Source organism: Notothenia rossii (genome assembly GCF_949606895.1).
Source record: "Notothenia rossii genome assembly, chromosome: 4".
NCBI lineage: Eukaryota > Metazoa > Chordata > Actinopteri > Perciformes > Nototheniidae > Notothenia > Notothenia rossii.
Genome location: NC_136902.1, coordinates 29841681 through 29862967, shown reverse-complemented (window position 1 = coordinate 29862967; position 21287 = coordinate 29841681). Strand labels below are relative to the sequence as shown.

The 21287-nt window shown below is 40.6% G+C and overlaps 1 protein-coding gene across 2 annotated transcripts; it reads left to right on the top strand.

Moving 5' to 3' along the window:
- The first annotated feature begins 2701 nt into the window (after positions 1–2701).
- tmem240a (transmembrane protein 240a) lies at positions 2702–20454 on the top strand. Of its 2 annotated transcripts, none has more exons than XM_079675364.1 (4): positions 2702–3002; positions 3914–4020; positions 8337–8545; positions 19195–20454. In XM_079675364.1, exons 2-4 carry the CDS (start codon positions 3929–3931, stop codon positions 19347–19349), a joined length of 456 nt encoding a protein of 151 aa, XP_079531490.1. In that variant the 5' UTR covers positions 2702–3002; positions 3914–3928; the 3' UTR covers positions 19350–20454. The 2 variants fall into 2 exon arrangements, with proteins under 2 accessions (XP_079531490.1, XP_079531489.1); XM_079675363.1 differs by having other exon boundaries at positions 2702–3515.
- Positions 20455–21287: the final 833 nt, after the last annotated feature.

The window sequence follows — 21287 nt, the reverse complement described above, 5'->3', positions numbered from 1 at the left end:
GTATATATATATATATATATATATATATATATATATATATATATATATATATATATATATATATATATATATATATATATACTAGTAGTCACAACTAAAATATCTCTGAGTCATCTTATATTGCAGACTGTGACTCAGGACAAAGTAGGAGTAGCAATTTTATAAGAAATGTTGCTTTTGAAAATCACTCCACCCTCTCTGCTCTCCTCCTCTCTTAGAAAAATCTACTCACCACCACCAACTCCTTCTGATGACTCCACGCAGTTGCTGAAAGTAATGTGGAGGAGGAGTGGGCTGAGAAGAAATAAACAGGATGTTTGAGGATGCTGAGTAAAAAAGACCAGCAGACACACTGAGACAAAATAATGTGCCTCAAGACATAAAACTACACTAGAAAATACAGAAGAAAGTCGTTTTCTGTTTCCTAAAACTATAAAAAAAATACTAATTTACACAAAAACAGTAACAGAAACTGGACATGCATGCGCAAATGTCAGTAAGTGTGTACTGTGTAGTTTAATATAGACCCCAGTGAGTGATGGCATTGTGTGTTACAGTAACATATGCAATGGCCTGAAGGCTAGCCATGCATTATTTCATGTGCAGCAATCAGCATCAGTCACGTAACTGAAACAGAAGGGCGGTCCGCCAAGCGTGGACAACATAGGATTTTATATACATGTACAGTATGTTTGTGTGTGTGTTTGTGTGAGGGAGAGAGGGTGTGTGAGTCAAACAGGATACATGCTTTTTTTAACTTCAGTCTATAATATTATGTTATTATCTTATGCCAACTGATTTCACTATGTTACATTTATTTTATGCCAATAATTGTATTCCTACTGTCTTTTTTCATGACATTACACAAGTTCTTTGATATGGATACCTGCAGAGTGTAATCATGAAATATAGGCCACCTCTTCACCTGTGCTAATATCCTACATGAGTAAATATCTTGGTACAGGTTTGGTTCCTCCAATAGAATAACCTAAAGCAGTTTATCCTTCCACACATAGACATATTGTAAAGTGTAATTTATATTAAAGCCGTGACAAAAACATGTTTTCTCCCAGTTGACCTTTTTCCAGTGAAGCAAAAATAAAAATACTGCCATTTTTGGAAAAAGTTGGTATATTTGCGATCCACAGGATATGGCCTTTGTAATCCAATGGAAATAGACAGTTCACTCCAATTTCCTGACTCATTGCAAATGGTAAAGCCATGAAGATATTCAACAGCAATTTATCTTTCTAGAAACAAGGTCACTCGAATTCCGAGCTCCTTGACATGTGAATAATTCTGTAATGTATTCATGTTAGGTCACATTTTTCTTGATCCTCAGCTGTGTCTAATTTGGCTTCAGTGATTGGCTGACCACCTTTTCTTGAGGTCAGCTTTTTATTGAATTTGTCCCATGAAAATCATTGCACGTATCACTATTCAACAGAAATCACCATTGCCTTGCAAAAAAAAGAAAACGGATCAAAATAAAAGAATACGATCTGTGTCTTTCTTTCAAAGCAACATATTATATCGGTGCAAGTTACAATTTTAGTAACTTTAGTTGAATGTTGTGGTTTCAGGTCATTTTACTATCAAGTGTTAGCATTAACCCCTTTCTATAGATTTCAATTACAGTCTTCTACACTGTGACAGCTTGGCGGTGTTTCCTGACTGGGGGGTGGAAGTGAAATAACACTGGCTGTGTGCCTTTGGGTGATGACACCAGATGGATTCATGTATGCAGGGCAATTTTATAAAGAATAACAGACTATAAGTGACTATTTCGTAACAATGTCTTAAAATAAACATTTACATTTATTTTCAACATTTGAGAAAATGTATTCTATGGCAGCGATGCAAGCTACTGTGTGTCCATGCGAACATGATGTTCATTTTGATTGCATAGAAAACATTTATTTGTCTTCCCGCTTTTTTTATTTTCGTGCCATTGTTTACTTAGTCTGTTTGGTTAGGTTGCATGATACATTTGGAGTCATTTAACATTTTATTGGATGATTTGTAGTTTGGTCTGAATAAGTATTTACAAAGATATGTTGGAAGTGAAGAAGTTTAACCTGACACACATCCACTTTTGATATTGTACCTAGCTTTAGTTTTCACAAGTCATGGGCCTATTGGCCTAATATTACATCTGATATTAAATATTGCAGTGATTTCAATTTGTCCAGAGAATATAAGACATTCTTCAAATGTTTTGAAGGAAAACAATTTTACTCCTGCTGGCTGACTAAAGAAAAACTTTACAGTCTATATTCCAGAAAGGTATAATAATATTTTTGACAATAAACATGCGGAATAATACAAATAACCCAGCATGAATGGCGCAGAATCAAAAACTGAACAGCTGTAATGTCTAGAAGAGAAATAGCAAGCAAGGGCTTTTGTGTGTCTGCTTGTGTTTAGTATTGGGGGGGTAAAAGGGGTTAAGCCTCTGGAGAAGACGGAGGTTAAATCATCATGAAGATTGAAGCCCTACAGTGCAACTGCAGGTATCCACCACTATAAATAATGAGCCTATAGGCCGATGCCACAAAGGCAGTTTGCAGATCTTCCCTCTCCTACCGCCCACTGTACACTCTCTCTCTCCAACACACGCACGCACGCACGCACGCACGCATACACACACACACACACACACACACACACACACACACACACACACACACACACACACACACACACACACACACAAGAGGTGGGAGTGGATGCTCGTGTAGCTGCTGGAAGCCGGTATGGGATAATCATGCGTGTCTGGCTCCGGGCGTTGATGCAGCTGCCGTTGCGGGATCCGGACTGGACTCGGGGCGCAGGGTGGGTCTAGTTCCCGACTGGAGCGATCTGGACCTCATGTCGATGTTATCAAGCATTCCGAGAAAGACGAGGGCGATGGCCGCGAGAGGAGTCGGTGCAGCTCTTTGAAACGTCCAGCCGAGAGAGAGAAATCGACCGTTTCCGCCGATGGAGGACAGAATTGGCCGGTATTAAAGCGCAGCGCCGGTGTGGAATAACTTGGAAAAAGGAGGGGGGGAGAGAGGATAGCCCTGGTAGGATATCGAGGGATCTTCACTTGTTTTTTCTTTATGTTATTTTTAAACTGGGATAGAGATAGACACGCACCTGGAAGAACGGCTCACTTTTGCATCGGTAATTAGGAGCCTCCTTGGAGCTAGAGGCAGCCGCATCCGAGAGACCAACCGGGGGGGTGGGAGACTTGGATGGAGAGGGCGCAGTGAGGCACTGAGAGAGCGGCGTGCGGTGTGTAGGAGGAGACGGAGGGAGAACCGGGCAGTTTAAAGGCACGGGGAGCCAGGAGAGGCGCGGCGGCTCCATGAGCGGCTCCTGCCAGGACAGAGCGCCCAGAGCCAAGCCGGAGCGTCTCCACCGCCGCGGGTAGAAGCCCGGGCCAAAGGACGGCGGCCAGTTTGGAAGTTTTGATGCATATGATCACAACCACCATGATTTTTATGATTCTTGGTGCTTCAGTTGTAATGGTAAGACATCTTCACCTCCATCAGCCACGATACGTTTTTCTTTTCTAATTTACGCACCGAGGCTAATATTCAGATCATTACAATTGTTGCGTGAAAGCACCTTACAGCAGGCCTATGAATGACATGTGGAAGTAGGTTAGCCTACCTATAATTAACTGCTGTCATAAATAAATAATCTAAGTCCGTTTGGAGGAAGGAGCCCCCCCCCCCCCCCTCTCCCTCCCCTTTTAGAATCAGGAGGATCTGCCAAGGCTATTTTCTCTCCTTTTTTCCCTTCATGATCCTTATTATTGTTGTTATTTATCCTGATAATGATGAGGAGAATAATTCGCTGTCTGCAGGAATAACCTAGCCTATTTGCTTGACATGTCCCAGCTGACTTGCATGGTTCTTTGCAGGCGATAGCCTGTTTAATGGACATGAACGCACTACTGGATCGCTTTCACAACTACATCTTACCGCATCTACGAGGGGAGGACCGCGTCTGTCACTGCAACTGTGGAAGGTAAATGCCATCATCCTCGCTCAATATTTTGGGATAAACATTGTGCTGTGTGTGTTTTATTTTTTTCACCCGTCAATTGTTAATTGCTGAAGAGGCCTCGAAGATTTGTGGCGGTGAAGCCCCGCACAGATTGTATCTGTGCGCGTACATAGCGAGATGTTTCATTATTTGCTCTAGATATGACAGTTTGCTCGTGCTGTTTCTTTTTATACACCGACTGCGAAGATTTCGCCTTTTGCTGCATATACGAAGGTGTGTGTCGGAGCCATAAATAGGTAATGAACTATGAGCAATATGAGGCCGTTCAAAAACAATCAGAGCATCAAGTGCGCTACGCAGGGCTACACGGCGACAATATCAACCTGCTGGCTTTATAGGGATCGTATGAGCGCTAAAGTGAAGTGATTATGGCTTAAGAATTGCTACGATGCTGCTCACCAGCCTACCTGCTGTTTGCAGGTTGGAAACGGGGAGGAAAACAGCAGCAAGACACTCAATAATAAATAAATCCGAATTAAATCAGCAGTATTGTGCATTTTTCCACCAACAGTAGGCATGTAATGCAGGCTGTAGGCTGTGTGGATGACACGAGGGGCCTCTGTTTTTTTCTAGTCTTGAATCTACAGTGCCCTAAGGGAACGGCAACAGTGTTTGGAGTCTTTTTATCCAATAGACCCACACCTATATGTCCTCATATTAGATCCTGATGAAACCATGTCCTGCAGGCAGCCATTGTGTAAGGAAAAAGGGAAATGTCACCATTCATGTTGGTGCAAGGCTGAGCAGATGCACATTAAAACAAAACAGCAGTGTATACTGTGCATGCTGCAGTGAGGGGGTAGATACTAGCAGTTCATTGGCAGCATTATGAGGCCAGTTCTACAGTGTTTATTTTATTTTTGAGCCTGTAAATCCAGAAATGGGTCTTCATCAGGTGCTAGATTGTCAGAGAGGGGATAATCTGAGGCAACGTTTGGAAGGGCTTCTCACACACACTGAAGGATGTGATGTGATTTTTTTTCAGGTTTTCAGGTTCACACAGTGTCTTTCACTGACCTGGAAACACTCCTGAATGGGAGTCGGTCATCAGTTTTCACATTAAACAGCAGAAAGAGCAGGATATGTGTAGGAATGCAGCACCTGAGCTTGGGTTTTCACTCACCTGCCCTTCCATCCATTAGACATGGAGGTGTCGTGGCGCCCACAGCGCTCACCTTATCAGGCTTGAGGACACGGCCAGTGTCATTTTATTTGGCAGCCTCTGTGCTGTGATTTGGATGTAGTTGTAGCCTCTGTGACGGGGCCCCTAAGCCTGGCTGCCTCTGTGGCAGCAGGGGAGAGACGTAGGAGTGGAGTTTGTGTATTGCTGGGTGCACACTGCTGATTGGTGTCATGCTGTTGGGGGAGTCTGCAGGATAGTTGTCCTACAAGGTGATCTAAATCCTTTCATTGGGGCATTTTCATTCTAAATGTTGACAGAAAAATGTACGGTTGGTTTCAGTTTTATAAAAGACACCAAACACATAGATTAGCTGGTGCAGGTGAACCGGACTTAAAGGGACAGTTCGATCAAATTCCAATACACATATGTTCCCTCTTACCTGTAGTTATTTTATCAATCTATATTTTTAGTGTGAGTTTCCGAGTACTGACATATTGGCCACAGAGACGTATGCCTTTTCTCATATACAATGGAATTGCAGCACCAGAGTTTATTTAATAACTCAATAACAATACCCTTTCTTTCTTTCTACCCAACTACCGCCTACCATATGACAGACAAGGTGTTGAAGCTCACTCTCACTTGGCAAGCGTGATTACTGATTTGGTAGAAAGAAACCAGTTCCCACATGGATTTGCTTACAACAAGGTCTTTGGATTATCTTGAGTAACAGGGTTATGATTTCTGGAAAGAGACTTGCTCTTAAGTTTGTTCAAGTGTTTTTTGGGCACCAAAGCCAAGTGCAATCTAGTTCCGTTATATTGGAGAGGGCAGACATCTTTGTAGCCGATTTAGCTACTTTGCAAATCACAAAAACAATCTAGATGGAAAAATACCACTGTATTTTTGGTTTAGGGGGTTAAATACATACAGGCTGCATAAACTAATCCTTTACTTTATTTAAAGGCATTTGGGCAAAAGCCTTCTTTAGGGAATAGAAAGAAACCTAGAGAAAGATTTTGGCTTATTTGTACACATAGCTTAGCTTTAATGGACCTTGGTGACTGTATGGTTTTAGTCTGTGAGGTCCAACAGGACCTCATGTGGCCCTGCTACTTCTTCACTGAGATACTTAAGATGTGTGTTTCCCTCCATATTCAGTACTAAGTGCTGCGGTGTTTCTGCAGTGCACTCCACAGGGAATTTCTGTCACTCAAACATCACGGGTGGATTTTCTGTTAATGAAGTTGCATTCCTGTAGGTGGAGATGTTTTACTGCTTCCTCAATTTACACCAGAAACAACAGTCCAGTTTACTTCCAGTGCGCAGGATTCTGCCAGTAAAAACCCACAAGACAGTGGCTGTTAAACATATTACGTGGAAAACCTGTTTTTAATTCACCATAGATCATCTAGAGAAAACACTATTGTGTTGTACAGTAAATGCAGTTAGAGTGTTTTTTTTAGTTTGACAGAAAATTAGGGCATCTGCTGCTTCAATTCTGACATTGGGAAGCAAATCCCAGATTTTAGATCCCAGAACAATGCTTAAAGGATTTTGGTTTTATCAATCCACTGTGAATCCTTTTGTTAAAAAGCAACCTCCTAAATAATCGGTCTCTTGCAAAATTGCCAAAATTCAATTTATTTGTAAAATGTCCCAATGTGTATCTGTATTCACTTCAGCATTTAAATCTCGTCCACTGCGGTCCCTTATGTTTGTCAGACAACTGCCTGTGTTGTAAGATTGGAAAACGTTTTCATCCCCTCTCAGGAGAGCGGGTCATACCAATTGTAAGATTTACAAAGTTAGATGTATCTCTTTTGTCAATGATGTACAGCATGGCAAAATGGGATGGACTGCGTTGTTGTTGAAAGGTCCTACATTAGTAAATGCAGCAATATACAGCATGCATTTTGTCCTCTAGCAGTAATGCGAGAGTCATACATTTAGTGATCTATTACAAACGTCTTTAAATGTGCAGTGAAACATTTCAATACGTGTCACCCCTTTCTTCCTGTGAGGTGCTAACACCTGGTTAGTAGCATTCAAATACCCTGTGGATTAGTGAAAAAAACCATTAAAACTTGTCTTTTATGTCTTTACTACATAAGATTCCCAGTATAACAAACCATTCTAATCAATCACAAACTATCAATACTTGTTTATCTTGGTCTTATTCATGTCTCATTCCATAAAAATGCCGTAACAACCTGTCAGCAAATCGTAATTCACATTCTGACATTATTGGCAATGCATTTCTGAGATGAAAAGAAAGCCATTAGCAACATTTTCCCTCCATTTTTCCAATAGGTTAGCAAACTGTAGCAAAAGGAATTTTAGCCCAATGACAGAAAGAAAAAACCAGCATAACCTGTAGTATACTGGAGTAAATGCTTTTCTGAAAGGCACTTTAACAGTAGTCACTGAAGGATGTAGCTGAGTGTTGCTTATTCTTATTTCAGGCTGTGAGCACAAGCCGCTCTTCTTAAACTTTTCCACCCACAGCTGCTTTAAGTGCAGTCTCAGAATACCTAAGGGTCCTTGAGAGGGCTTCAGGGGGTTCTCAGCAAAAGTGTGGATTAGTGCAATTTCAGATTGAATTCTCTAGATATCATCCAAGTTAGAATCAGTACATATAATAACTATCAAATGGCTTCAAAATACTAGAACTTAACAAACAGTGTCTATGGTCTCCAGGGTTAAGGACATTTGGAGAGGGATTTTTCAAGATTATATTTATACAGACGAGAAACAAATTAAAGTGAATATGAAGGAATTCAGGGAATCCAACATATGAGAACAAGTAACAAGAGAGAACATATTTAAAAGCCTTTAGTCTAGTGGATACATCTTTATTAGAATTTATTTTATTTTATTTATTTAAGCAAAGCCAACATGTGTCCCCCACTCTATTTCTAACCCTAACCCTTTTAAGCCCTCTGTCATACTTGTGCTTTTATTTTGGAGTGTCTGTTTTTGCCTTCCTGTTTATACATTTGTATCAACCTGATACCTTTTTCATTTGATTTGTGATATATCTGTATTTCCTTGAGTTAGCTAAGAAACGTTCATTTGTATCTTTAACTCATAAACTGATACTTTTTCCTATATCAAACACTTCCATCACTTACCCCTGTCTATCTTCCCCCAGGCATCATGTCCACTATGTAATCCCGTACGATGGGGACCATTCCTTGGTGGACTCTTCAGAGAACTACTTTGTGAGTGACAGTGTGACCAAGCAGGAGATGGACTTGATGCTGGGGCTGCTGCTGGGCTTCTGCATCAGCTGGCTGCTGCTGTGGCTGGACGGAGTCCTACACTGTGCCGTCAGGGCCTGGAGGGCGAGTCGCTACTACGGTAAGATGGACTCCGTTTTCTGGTCTGCTGCAGATACACAGCCAAACAAAAAGGGCTGTGGGGAAATGCCAACCTTAACCAAAGCCATGACAATCTTGAAATATTGGCAAGATAATTAGCCCCATGATTTGGATCCACTCTAAATTGTAACTGGTTCTTTCTTGGCCCATGATACACACTTCCAACAAGTTACAGGATATGAAATGATCTTTGTAGATGCATCCATCCACCTTGTATCTGCATGTGCAAGCAATTGCCAGGTTATACATCAGTTGGTGGACAACCTTAACCAAAGCCATGACAATCTTGAAATATTAGCAAGATGATTAGCCCCATGATTAGGATCCACTCTAAATTGTAACTGGTTCTTTCTTGGCCCATGATACACACTTCCAACAAGTTACAGGATATGAAATTATCTTTGTAGATGCATCCATCCACCGTGTATCTGCATGTGCAAGCAATTGCCAGGTTATACAGCAGTTGGCGGAGCTCTCGTAAATGACCTTCCCCCCATTGCTTGGCCCATATTTCGCTCTACTCAATGTTTTTTCTTTTCAGTTTACTGCGTCCTCTTGAAAATCATATCCAAACCTTCCAGCTGTGTGATCAGATGGAATCGAGGATTATACTTTTTTTTTTCTTTTTGGCAAGCTGAATTACTCTTGATTTGTTTTCGGGAAACATATATATATATATATATATATATATATATATATATATATATATAATATACATGTAAAAAAGAGTACCACCATTATGTTCTGACTATGGTAAACTCATTATTCACAAGATCATTATTTTACAAGACAAAATGAAAGGTTTAAGTAAAAGGTTTAGCCTGTTAGATACATGTTTTATTTGCATTGATTGGTTAAAATAACAATAGGTTAGTGTTTTTTAAATCAGGTTTGACAGAACATCCTCTGCTTACCAAAGCCTTTGTGCAACATTGTAGGAACTGTAAGGTAAACCTTAAATTATCTAATTGGGTGCACTGCAGAAGCAAAATTGTTGCAGTAAAAAAATGTTTTTATATTAATTAGTTTAAATGATAAAGATGATGCAAACGCCAACTTGCTTGAATTGAACCACAGGTAAGACTTAATCTAGATGTATCATGACATGCCTCGTGTTAAGGTAAAGATAAAATTACAGATGATGGAAATGTATTAAAATATGTCAAGTACGTCAAATTATAAAATTAAAACAAAGACACTAACTTTGGACTCCTGGACTTCCACAGCTGAGGAGGCACAGCAAACGTCGGTCTTCTAAGGTGATGAGGATAGATTTGCGAGTCACTAGAAGGGCCCTTAAAGAGGATCTCAAGCAGCAATCCGAATCACTTTGGGGTTAACAAATCAAGCAAATAAGCTGACTTAAAGCCATGAAATCAATTCTACAATTGACAGACAGTCAGTCAGAGACAAGGATTAATGTACTGTGGTCATTTCTTTCGGAGAGCCTGATTAGCCGGCTGAATAAACTATGTTGATATTTCTCCTGCAAAGAGCCCAAGTGCGTCACAACAATCAAGCTTGAAGGAGACACAAGCATGAATGACCTTCTCCAGGGCTGCAAATGAAAGACAAAAACCATCTTAGTTATCGGCCCTAGTTAAATAAAACACAATCACACCACATAAGCAAACAAAGACATACTTCAGTGTCAGTGAAGACAGGCTGAGCAGATTACACATAAGATAATTAACAGCGCTAGTATAGGGACCAGGAGGGGTTGTTAGCGTTACATAATGCAGGATACATCTATAATTCAAGGCTTAATTGGACTTTAAAACAGCAGGTCAGCTGTGATATACCCCAAGGAGAGGCTATTAATAGAAAATGATGAGGGACCCAAGATAAACCCCTGGGGGACACCACAAATGAAAACACGTTTTATCTGGTATGAAGTTAACCAGCATAACACTACATTGGTATCATAGAATCAATTCATATATAGTGGTCCACTTTGTGAAAGGCTGAGCTAGGATGAAAGAAAATCAAAGTGTTTCGTTTCAGGCAGAGTGAGTTCCCAGAGTCACTGCGGTATCAACAAGGCACCACTGTTCCTGTTCCTGGCCAGGAAATTCTTTCAGCATGTAACTGTGAAAACAAATACTCTCATTTGCATATTTTGGTATACGAACAGACTGATTAATTAAATAAGATACAGTGTACAAAGAAAACAAATCTTTAAAAGGTGCTGTTTGGGTATTTAAGCATTTAGCGGAGACATGCCAGCTGTTTCCCCAAAGCCACCAACTTGCTGCCTCTAGCTCCATGCAAAGACATCAGCGGTATTTTTTCTTTTCATGTAAGTTTTGGGTAAGGTTTAGGTTTCCAAAAAATGGCAAACTATTCCTTTAATAAATCCACAGCAATCCTATACTTTTTATAAAAATCAGTTTTTATCTTTTTATACACTAAGGCAGAAAAATGCAAGTCTTACATTACAAAATGGGAGCAGTTGGTTGAGTCAGGATGACATTTATCCATTGATGGTGAAGGAAAACATGGATTCAGAAAGATGTTTATATAATGTTTAGGCCTTTTCTCCAGGAAACATTTTTGACTTATGACAATAGGAAACACAAAGGTGTTACTATTAATATTAACACTCAAAAGTCTCAATGCTATTCCAGTGTGAGGTTCAAAAGCCGTTCCCACACACACATTTTTTTTGTGACCTCTGATAAGGTTGAAGGTGGAGGAGCTATGCTATAATTTATGTGATTGATTACAGTCCTACTTGTTAAGGGCCGAGTGGCTAAAGCTTCCTAAGACCACATAGAGACACAAAATGACCACAATGAGACACTCCAAAACAACTGCAAAGAGACAGAAAACAATACAAAAAACATGTAAAATAACTATACTTGTGAGAGTCTTGCCTGTCTGTCGCCAGGTCCCCATTGTCTCCAAATCCGCCAATGCTATGGGTTTGCATGGCCTTTTACTCAGTAATGATATTACTTTGGCTTCATCGGTAGCTGCATGTCCCAGAAATGTCATGCGTGTCAAGCTTGGTCATTGAGAACATTTTGACTAAAATTAGCACTGTTACAGAGCAGCAAGGCAGACCTGGTTTGAACTCTGTAGTTGCAGTTCAAAGAATAAAAAGATAGCAATCATTTACACGTACTATACGTTTTTACATTCACAGGAGTGCAGAAAGCCGCAAAAACATAGATTAAATGTATTGGTGTGTAAATGTGTCAATTCACATTACACTGAAGATAAGATGAATTATTGTGCAGAGTTGGACTAGAATACTTCTCTTGGGGAAATGAGGTTGTCTCAATCTCTAAAATCTGACCATCCAGATATTTGTTTGAAAAAAGCGTTAAATACACTTTTGTAATACATTATACAATACTTATATGTGATTTAACATACATCTGCTAACCACGCTGGAGAAACAGAGAGAAAATGCTTCCCTCCCACCATCTGCTGTGTCGTAGTGAAAGCTACTTTCCCACATGTACTTAAATCCAACCGAGTGTGATAGTTGCTCCTCAATTTCCTGTCCCCCGTCAGCGCTCTCTCTGAGATATCTGTTTCATTTCTCTTACCATATCTTTGTGACAGATGAACGAGGCATGTTACTTTAGTAAAGGAGAAGCAATGCAGCAGATTTAACGAGACATAATATTTGGTTTATAGTTCACCAACATTAAAAGGCTTTCAGTCAGGCTAAAGCTAAGCAGTGTGAAATCATGACATGGCAGTATGAAATCCCTCATAGTCTGGCGCTCTGTAGAAGAGACAACGCAGTGGATTCATCTCTGTTGCACTAGCAAGATGTTCGCTGATGAGCTGAGTATTAGCATCCTGGATTAAAGGGTTTCAGTTTCTCACGGTCAAGCTGTTCTACCCAGTCAGGATCAAACCCAAGGGGAAACACTCGAAGTTTTAGGTTTCGTTTAGCACAAATAAGCTAAAGTTACTGAATATTGCAACACGGTTTTTAAAAATAGGATTTTGAGGTTGACTAATGTGTCTGCGCTCTGTCTGTATCAGGCTTGTATTGTGGAGGTGGCCTGGATCCTCAGTTTTAAGGATAAAGTAGGTGATAAATGTAGCCTGGATACTTGGACTGCAATGGAAAACTCCTCGGGCAGGATAAAAAAGTATGAAGCAATGTTGGAACTTAAAGTTATGATGTGTGCTATTACCAATAGATGTATTAGGATAGAACATGTTATGTAGTATTTGGATTTTAGGTGTTTTTATGAGCTGCTACATTGTACAAGGGGTGTGAATTGTACAAGCTTTGATATATGCAGCTTTTGCTCAGAGGTGTGGAAGGTTTTGCAGCAGCGAGTCAGACAATGCTGTTTTTTCTCCAGTGCATTAGTACAATAGTGTAAAATACATCATCATAAAAAACACCCCCAGAGAGGAAGGAGCATCAATATTTATTAGCAGCAGTAGGAGTGGGGGATATGGGATTCTTCTTTTTGTACCGGGAGGGAATGCCTCTTTCTCTGTGTGTGTGTGTGTGTGTGTGTGTGTGTGTGTCAATGGTGACGTGGATCCTAGGTCCGACTAGTTTAGCCTCCCCCAGATGAGGAGTGAAGCTGAGGCTGACAGAGAAGGGAAGAGTGTGTGTGTGTGTGTGTGTGTGTGTGTGTGTGTGTGTGTGTGTGTGTGTGTGTGTGTGTGTGTGTGTGTGTGTGTGTGTGTGTGTGTGTGTGTGTGTGTGTGTGTGTGTGGTGCAGGATGGAGATGCTGTCACATCCCCACCCCCACATACACACTCTCTCTCCTCCTGAGCTATAAATAGAATGAGAGGGAGCAGCTGGAATGGCAAGTGAGAAACACACACACATACACATAAAACACACACACAGTACATTGAGATGCACATCGATTCCTATTGCCCCCCACCCTTCCCACTCCTAATTCCATCTCTTGCTCCTCCCCCTCCACTTATTGAATCTACTCCTAGACATTTCCTTTACAACGCTTCCTGATGCAACTACTCCCCCCCCCCCCCCCTTCTTATCCTTGCTAATATCTGATTACACAGTCTCTTTTGCAAAGACACCGGAGAAAGAGAAAACACCAAAATGGGAAAACCGATGACTTGGCGTTTGTACCAACCCCCCTTCCTAAAGAGCATAGCAATTGTGCCTCCGCATTTTTTTCTGCCCAGCATTACCATTTCTCCCGGCTCCATCCCCATCCTTTTATTCAAATGAGAGAAATCTGTCTTCGTTGCCCCTTTTCCTTTGGATACCCTTCAGAGCAGTCCTTGTGGACAGCATACCCATTCACAGCTATAAATAACTCACTCTCTCCCCCCTCCTCTCCACCCAACACCTCCACCTCCACCACCACCCCTCCCTTTGCTCACCCTGTAGCAGGGCCATTTGCTTCTGGGTTTGCTGTCTGGGGCTCTCCCCTCTCTTCTGTCTCCGTGGACCCGGCTCTGCTTCGCCGGCTCCGGTTTATAACCCGACAAGCTCCAACATCTTCTCCGCCATTCCCCTCTTCACGTCATGACACCCCCACTCAAGTCAGATCGCTGATTTCTCGGCAGGCCTGTGTGATCTGTATGTACAGCACGTTGGCGGCAGAAGGCAGATACCATTTGACACTTCAGCCTGTAAAATCCTCGCGACTGTAGATAAATAAATGATGCCGGGATGCAGGTCACATGTGCAACAGCTCTGGAGACAAATGTGAAAAATCAAGGGCAACATCACGGTGTACTTGAAGAGATTGATGCTTTTTAGTGTCTCATCCAATATTTCAATTTTCCAATCTTTCATCTAGTCTCTGTCCGTCTGACCTTACTTACTGTGAAAATATAATCCTTACTTCCCAGAATTACATTGTTAGAGGTCTGATGTCAAACATTAGCTTGTCTAGTTTGAGGTCTGTGTTGAGCTTTAGCCCACTTCTAAACATCAATACATCTGATTCTGAGTCATATTCTGGAATAAGGTTTCATGAAGATATTTTATGTATTGTTTACAATTAAATTAAAGCTACAGTAGGCATTCATTTACATCATTTGGTAAAAGTTCAATAATAACCTTTCAGAATATTGTTATTCAAGTGGCCTAAGAGAAACGAGACTTCCGCACCACCTCTTGGCTCTGTTTTAAGGCTTTAGAAAATGTGGCCAACATTGGGGGACTTTGACCAATTAAAGGTCATTTCAGACAGAGAGATCCTATTGGCTGTTCTACAAATGCAGAGGCGCGCGTATTTCCCTTCAGTGTAAGCCTAATACAAAAGTCGAATATCCTTTAGGAAAATGTTGCTATGCATTGGCAATAACTGCCCACTACGCAAAGTAATCTACAAAGGAAGAAGGATTTATCTAAAAGAGAGTGTTAGCAGATTTAGACTTATACCTTTTGTCTCCTGCAGCAGAAAGGTGAATATTCTCAGCAGTTCAAGTTTAGCCATTCATCACGGCGTTATTTATGCACACATCTCAAGAGACTTGAGGACAGAGAGAGAAGGCGAGTGACATCCAACGGTCTTATACCCCAGGTAGTGACATCACAATCATGTGGTACAGCGCTAACCAATGAACACAGTAGTAGTCGCAGCTAGTTACCTAAACAATATGGTTCACATGGAGTCATACACTATACATGTCTGTATGTTATACCTCAACAGAGAGTCTGACAATATTAGCAGTGTTTTAGAGCTGGAGGCAATGTGGCTAACTGTTCAACTGTTGCCAAAACGTACAGCTACAGCTAGCTAACAGCTACATTAGCAGAAGGCTAAACTATTTAGTAACATTTTCTACCAATCTCTAAAGCGCTTTGCAGATATTTTAAAGTCTAAAATCACAGAAAACATGCCTACATCTCATAGAATTCAGTTCATGATAATGTTGATGATAGGAATTAATAATACAGGTTATGAGTCCTTTGCAGTTTCCGTCCGTTTGGAGGGTATTGGAGGACTTTTACCGAATGAATGCTGTAATTTAAAATTCTGGCATGCACAGTTTTAAATACATATTCAACATTTATCTCAGAATGGTGATAAGAAGTATAATTGAAGAAAAAGTATTGAAGAGATTGACAAAATAACGAGCCCCCATCATTTAAAAATAAATAAATAGAGAGCCAATATCAGCCTTTAATCATACATTCTTAAAGCAGCATTACGGTAGAAAATGATTGTTGAGAAAGCATATACTCATTCACTTGAACATGGAGAAGGACAATTTATTTCACAGCAGGGGCGGACTGGCCATTGGGAATCCCGGGAGTTTACCCGGTGGGCCGGTGTTCCGGATTAACTTGTTTCCCGATCAGCTTGTTTCCCGATCAACTCGTTTCAGTGGGGTGCGTGGCTTTCGACTGAAATACACATTTCGATCGCTTTCTTCTGTCGTTTACATACATCTTTTGGTATATTTGGCTTCTTAGGAACACGTTGATGCACATCCAGTACCAGTGTGTGAGGTTGTGATTACGATGGCGATATCCGGACGCGAACACCGAGGACTACAACAAGACAAACGAGTTGCTCGAATAAATCATTTAAACCAGCTATTGTTGCCAGACTTATTACGGAATATCGTAGTTAATGTCCAAGTCCATCTGTGTATACCTTCAGAGAGCCTCCAAGTGAAGCACACGGTGTTTACTCACAGTTTGAAAGCAGCGTGGAGAAGTCTTCATCTGTGTTAAACTGTGATCCTCCCAGGGAACTGGGACCCGCCCACGTTAAAATGTGACCCGCCCAGGTTAAATTGTGTTACGATTTCTGTGGCTATCTACCAGCGATCATGTTTAATATGAAAGACTAACCACACATGTATCCCTTATAAAAACGGTATTGTGCAGCACTCATCCAGATAACATGTGACTGTTACCTGGTTTTGCAAAGATAGCAGCAGAACTGTCATTGGTGATATTTAGACTTTAAAATGCTGCTTGGTCATGAATGTTGGTGTCGGCAAACAATATTACGAATCCTCTATTCAAACATAATATTCAATGTGCATCGATATGAAAATAACAAAAAAGTTCATGCTGGACTCAAACCCGAGTCCCAACAGTAAAGATCAATCATGCCCTGCGCGTTACGAGTGCGCCACAAATTATCACGTCTTAATAATTCACCACAGCTCATTTTGTTACATTAACATTGTCAACAAGTTCTAGAAAAATGCAACCCGACATCATATTGATAATAATATATGATACAAATGTAAGACTGACAACAATAATAGTTAGTAAAGGATTTATTGATGTGAATGTTTTGAACAGTGAATGCTTATTGTAAATCGCTTTGGATAAAAGCGTCAGCTAAATGCAATGTAATGTAATGTGATGTAACAGGCATCAACACAGCGACTGGATTTATTGTTCTCTGGTGATCTGTTAGGACGTGTTGAATAGTCTTCATCTGTGTTAAACCGATCCTCCCAGGGAACTGGGACCCGCCCAGGTTAAAATGTGACCCGCCTAGATTAAACTGTGACCCGCCCATGTTAAAATGTGACCCGCCTAGATTAAACTGTGACCCGCCCATGTTAAAATGTGACCCGCCTAGATTAAACTGTGACCCGCCCATGTTAAACTGTTACGATTTCTGTGTTAAGTGTTCACTGTTCAAAACATTCACATCAATAAATCCTTTACTAACTATTATTGTTGTCAGTCTTACATTTGTATCATATATTATTATCAATATGATGTCGGATTGCATTTTTCTAGAACTTGTTGACAATGTTAATGTAAGAAAATCAGCTGTGGTGATTTATTAAGACGTGATGATTCGTGGCGCACTCGTAACGCGCAGGGCATGATTGATCTTTACTGTTGGGACTCGGGTTTGAGTCCAGCATGAACTTTTTTGTTATTTTCATATCGATGCACATTGAATATTATGTTTGAATAGAGGATTCGTAATATTGTTTGCCGACACCAACATTCATGACCAAGCAGCATTTTAAAGTCTTAATATCACCAATGACATTTCTGCTGCTATCTTTGCAAAACCAGGTAACAGTCACATGTTATCTGGATGAGTGCTGCACAATACCGTTTTTATAAGGGATACATGTGTGGTTAGTCTTTCATATTAAACATGATCGCTGGTAGATAGCCACAGAAATCGTAACACAATTTACCCTGGGCGGGTCACATTTTAACGTGGGCGGGTCCCAGTTCCCTGGGAGGATCACAGTTTAACACAGATGAAGACTTCTCCACGCTGCTTTCAAACTGTGAGTAAACACCGTGTGCTTCACTTGGAGGCTGTCTGAAGGTATACACAGATGGACTTGGACATTAACTACGATATTCCGTAATAAGTCTGGCAACAATAGCTGGTTTAAATGATTTATTCGAGCAACTCGTTTGTCTTGTTGTAGTCCTCGCTGTTCGCGTCCGGATATCGCCATCGTAATCACAACCTCACACACTGGTACTGGATGTGCATCAACGTGTTCCTAAGAAGCCAAATATACCAAAAGATGTATGTAAACGACAGAAGAAAGCGATCAAAATGTGTATTTCAGTCGAAAGCCACGCACCCCACTGAAACGAGTTGATCGGGAAACAAGTTGATCGGGAAACAAGTTAATCCGGAACACCGGTACCGAAGTGGCCGCTCGGACAATTCACTAGCACTCACTGAGTCTCCGAAATCCTGAATTCAGTTTTATCTGCTCTTGTATGCACAATGAGAAAAGCAAGACAATGTTTTTTCTAATACATCACATACACAGCAGTTACACTTTGTCAACTTGTGACTGGACATGTGACATTTATTGTGACATATTAATGATACTTTCTGTTGCACGGCTGTAGAGGGGGTTTCCTTCTTATTTGAACTCGAAAGTACTTTCTTGCCAATTTTCCTCCTGTTTGTCTTTCAAGAATTGGCATGCGTTCATGTTTTTGTGTTTACAATACTCAGACTCTTATTATCATACTGACCTAGTTATGTCATATAAAGGCAAATAAGTATGAGTTAAATGTTTGGCAACATCTTCGTTGCATGTCATCCTTATACGCCTATCTCACTCAATTCTCAAATAAAAGCCCAAAAATAAGCTTTAAAAATAAAACTTACTTTGGTTCACGTTGTTTAAGGCTGTATAATCTGTATGGTATCATTCATTTATTTTGAGTGTGATATGGTGAAAAATATTGGCCATAAATAACCCTGAGAAAATAAACATCATATAATAAACAACGCCATCAACTTTGTTTACAGGTACCCGCTTTCTAGGCTTTTAATCTTCAATTGGGTTTTTCTTTTTCTTTAAAAGCTAAATGCAGGACTCATGTATTTTTAAAACCCATGGAGCCAACTCAGTGAAGCGCTCTATATTGCAATACACTCCAGGTTTTATTTCTGCTGTTGTAATAAAGACACTTTATAGTTTTAGGCTCATAGATGTTGTATTTCTTGACATATGTGTCTTTGAAATTGTGAGTCACCCTGTGATTCTTTGCTCTATTTTGAGGAATTCACATGATAGAAACTTTAGAAAGGGTAATGATTTTCAAAAGACGACCAATTCATTGGCATATCCATCAGAGGTGGATAAAGTTTGGCAAATATCTAGTGTTAAAAGACAACTTCAGCTATTGATCACACACTAATGCTTACCTCCTCTGACCATCCTGTCCTCTTCTCCTTCTCCAGATACTCCGTCCTGGTCATGGCTGCCCCAGTTCTGCAACCTTCGAGATCTCCGTCGCCGAGCCCAGCTCAGACAGCTGGAGGACTCCAGTGGCAACATGGTCCACATCAAGCAGAAGCTCTACCACAACGGTCACCCTAGTCCCCGCCATCTCTGACTCTAAAAAAACAAAAAAATATTCCTCCACCCCATTCCCTATTTTCCTTTCCAAAGCCTCTCACCCCCTTTCCCGAACTCCCCCTTGGCCAGCTGTTGCGTCAGAGAACCTGGAAAACTGCCCCTCCCACTGTTCACAACATGGCCCCCTTAAAACCCTGTGACACAACTTTCTTATGACTAAACTTGACTCCTGTCAGCACTAAAAAAAAAAATCCAAAATGGAACAAGATGATTATTTGTTGCCACTGAAATCTTGTCTAATGTCCATGTCCACCATCGTGGGAGGAGGAAGAAAAAAAAAAACATTTTTAAGGGTGTTTTTTCTGTATAGAGACATTTTCTGTGTTCATTGTTAAACTTGGCATGCTCTTTTAGAACAGGGTAAGATGTGGGCAGCGTATTGGAACGGGGCGGCAAAGACGGGTTCAGGATTTTCTTTTTTCTTTAATGGGTGGGATTGGGACTTTGTTGGTGTTGGGAAGGACGAATCAGATTGGTGGGTGGGTGGGTTTTTGTGATGGCTAGATTGCTGCTTCTGTACATAGTTATAAATACAGGCAAGGGGGATTTAACAGTCTTTAAGAAGAGGGTGCGTGGGGGGATTTTTGTCGTTCAATAGAAAACCTAAATGATGGACTGTGTGGTTAAAGATTATAGGAATGGAACTGGAAAACGAGTCTGTTTGAAAACTGGATGTGAAACCATGTGATTTCTGCTAAAACACAGATTAATTAGCTTTGTTACTTAGTGAATTAAATGAATGTATTATTTTTTCCTGTAAATATGTGAGGGGGAGGGGAGCGTGTTCGGTTGTGGTCGGGGTTCTCTTTGCAATATTACCATTATTTTAGTCGACACGGGAGGAGAAATAAATGCCAGCCAAGACGAGTTCAATACACACACACCCCTCCATCTTCCCTACACTGTGCTCAACAGCGTAGTTCAATTTTCTTTATCCAATTCCCTCTCACTTATCAGGAGCAACCAGCCTATCAGCAGAGGGAACCCTCACCCAGCCCCCCCTCGTCCTCTCTGTCCAGACATTGCTGTTGTGAGGATGAAATGTCTGTTTTATTAAAAGTGCCATTGAAGCACAACAGTGACCTCTGATGTTTGATTGTGTCACTCCAATCCTGTGAGCGAAGATGGGAACACATTCTCATAGCGAGAGGTTATTTCAGAGCAGCAACAACAACAGGCAGATTATACAGAGGTCCTGCTGAAAACTTCAGTTTGGTTTGTTATTATTCCGACATAAATGTCCTAAGCACTGACTAACAACACTTCTGAAATGACTAACAATGCCAATGGCATGCTGACGCTACTGAGAAAAGCCCTTCACTATTATCAACAGCAGGATATGACCCATTGCAGTGGCAGCGAGGGTATTTTTTTCATCTTGGCTGATACTCTTTAGCATATAATATACCTCTTATCTGCATGCAGTCCGAATATTAACTTGGTTTTCCATCATTCTTTGAAAAGATGAACTACGACAGAAACTAATAACTATTTTTATAATTGATTAATCTCATAAATTCAACCCTTATATTGTAATACAATAATGTAAGAGAATTGTTTGTAGTGTCTAACAAGCAGTCTCAAAGCAACAGATTACAAATATTTAAAACTGAGAAAAGTCAAAAATAAATCCTCACATCTGAAAAGCAAAATACACTAACACATGTATTACCGAATCATTTGGAAGTTTTCTCTTGATGCGGTCAGGAATTTGATTGCATCAATGATGCAGTTTTTATTTTCTTGTTCAGCACATCTTCGAGGAAAAGTTACCTGGGTCTAAAGCGTAAGTGTAAAACACTCTTATTTCAACAGTAGTAGACAACAAAATGTGAGTAACTTGAGCATTGTTGGAGACTAGCTTGACTACATTTAAATAATCGGCTGGCAGAACCCACAGTCATTTTATGAAAGG

What these genes read in the sequence shown, in the direction of transcription:
- tmem240a (XM_079675363.1), top strand. Translation starts at nt 3,459, where the DNA reads ATGCATATGATCACAACCACCATGATTTTTATGATTCTTGGTGCTTCA. An exon ending in TTGGTGCTTCAGTTGTAATG is followed by an intron (nt 3,516 to 3,913) that starts GTAAGACATCTT and finishes GGTTCTTTGCAG; the next exon opens with GCGATAGCCTGTTTAATGGA. An exon ending in GAGGGCGAGTCGCTACTACG is followed by an intron (nt 8,546 to 19,194) that starts GTAAGATGGACT and finishes CTCCTTCTCCAG; the next exon opens with ATACTCCGTCCTGGTCATGG.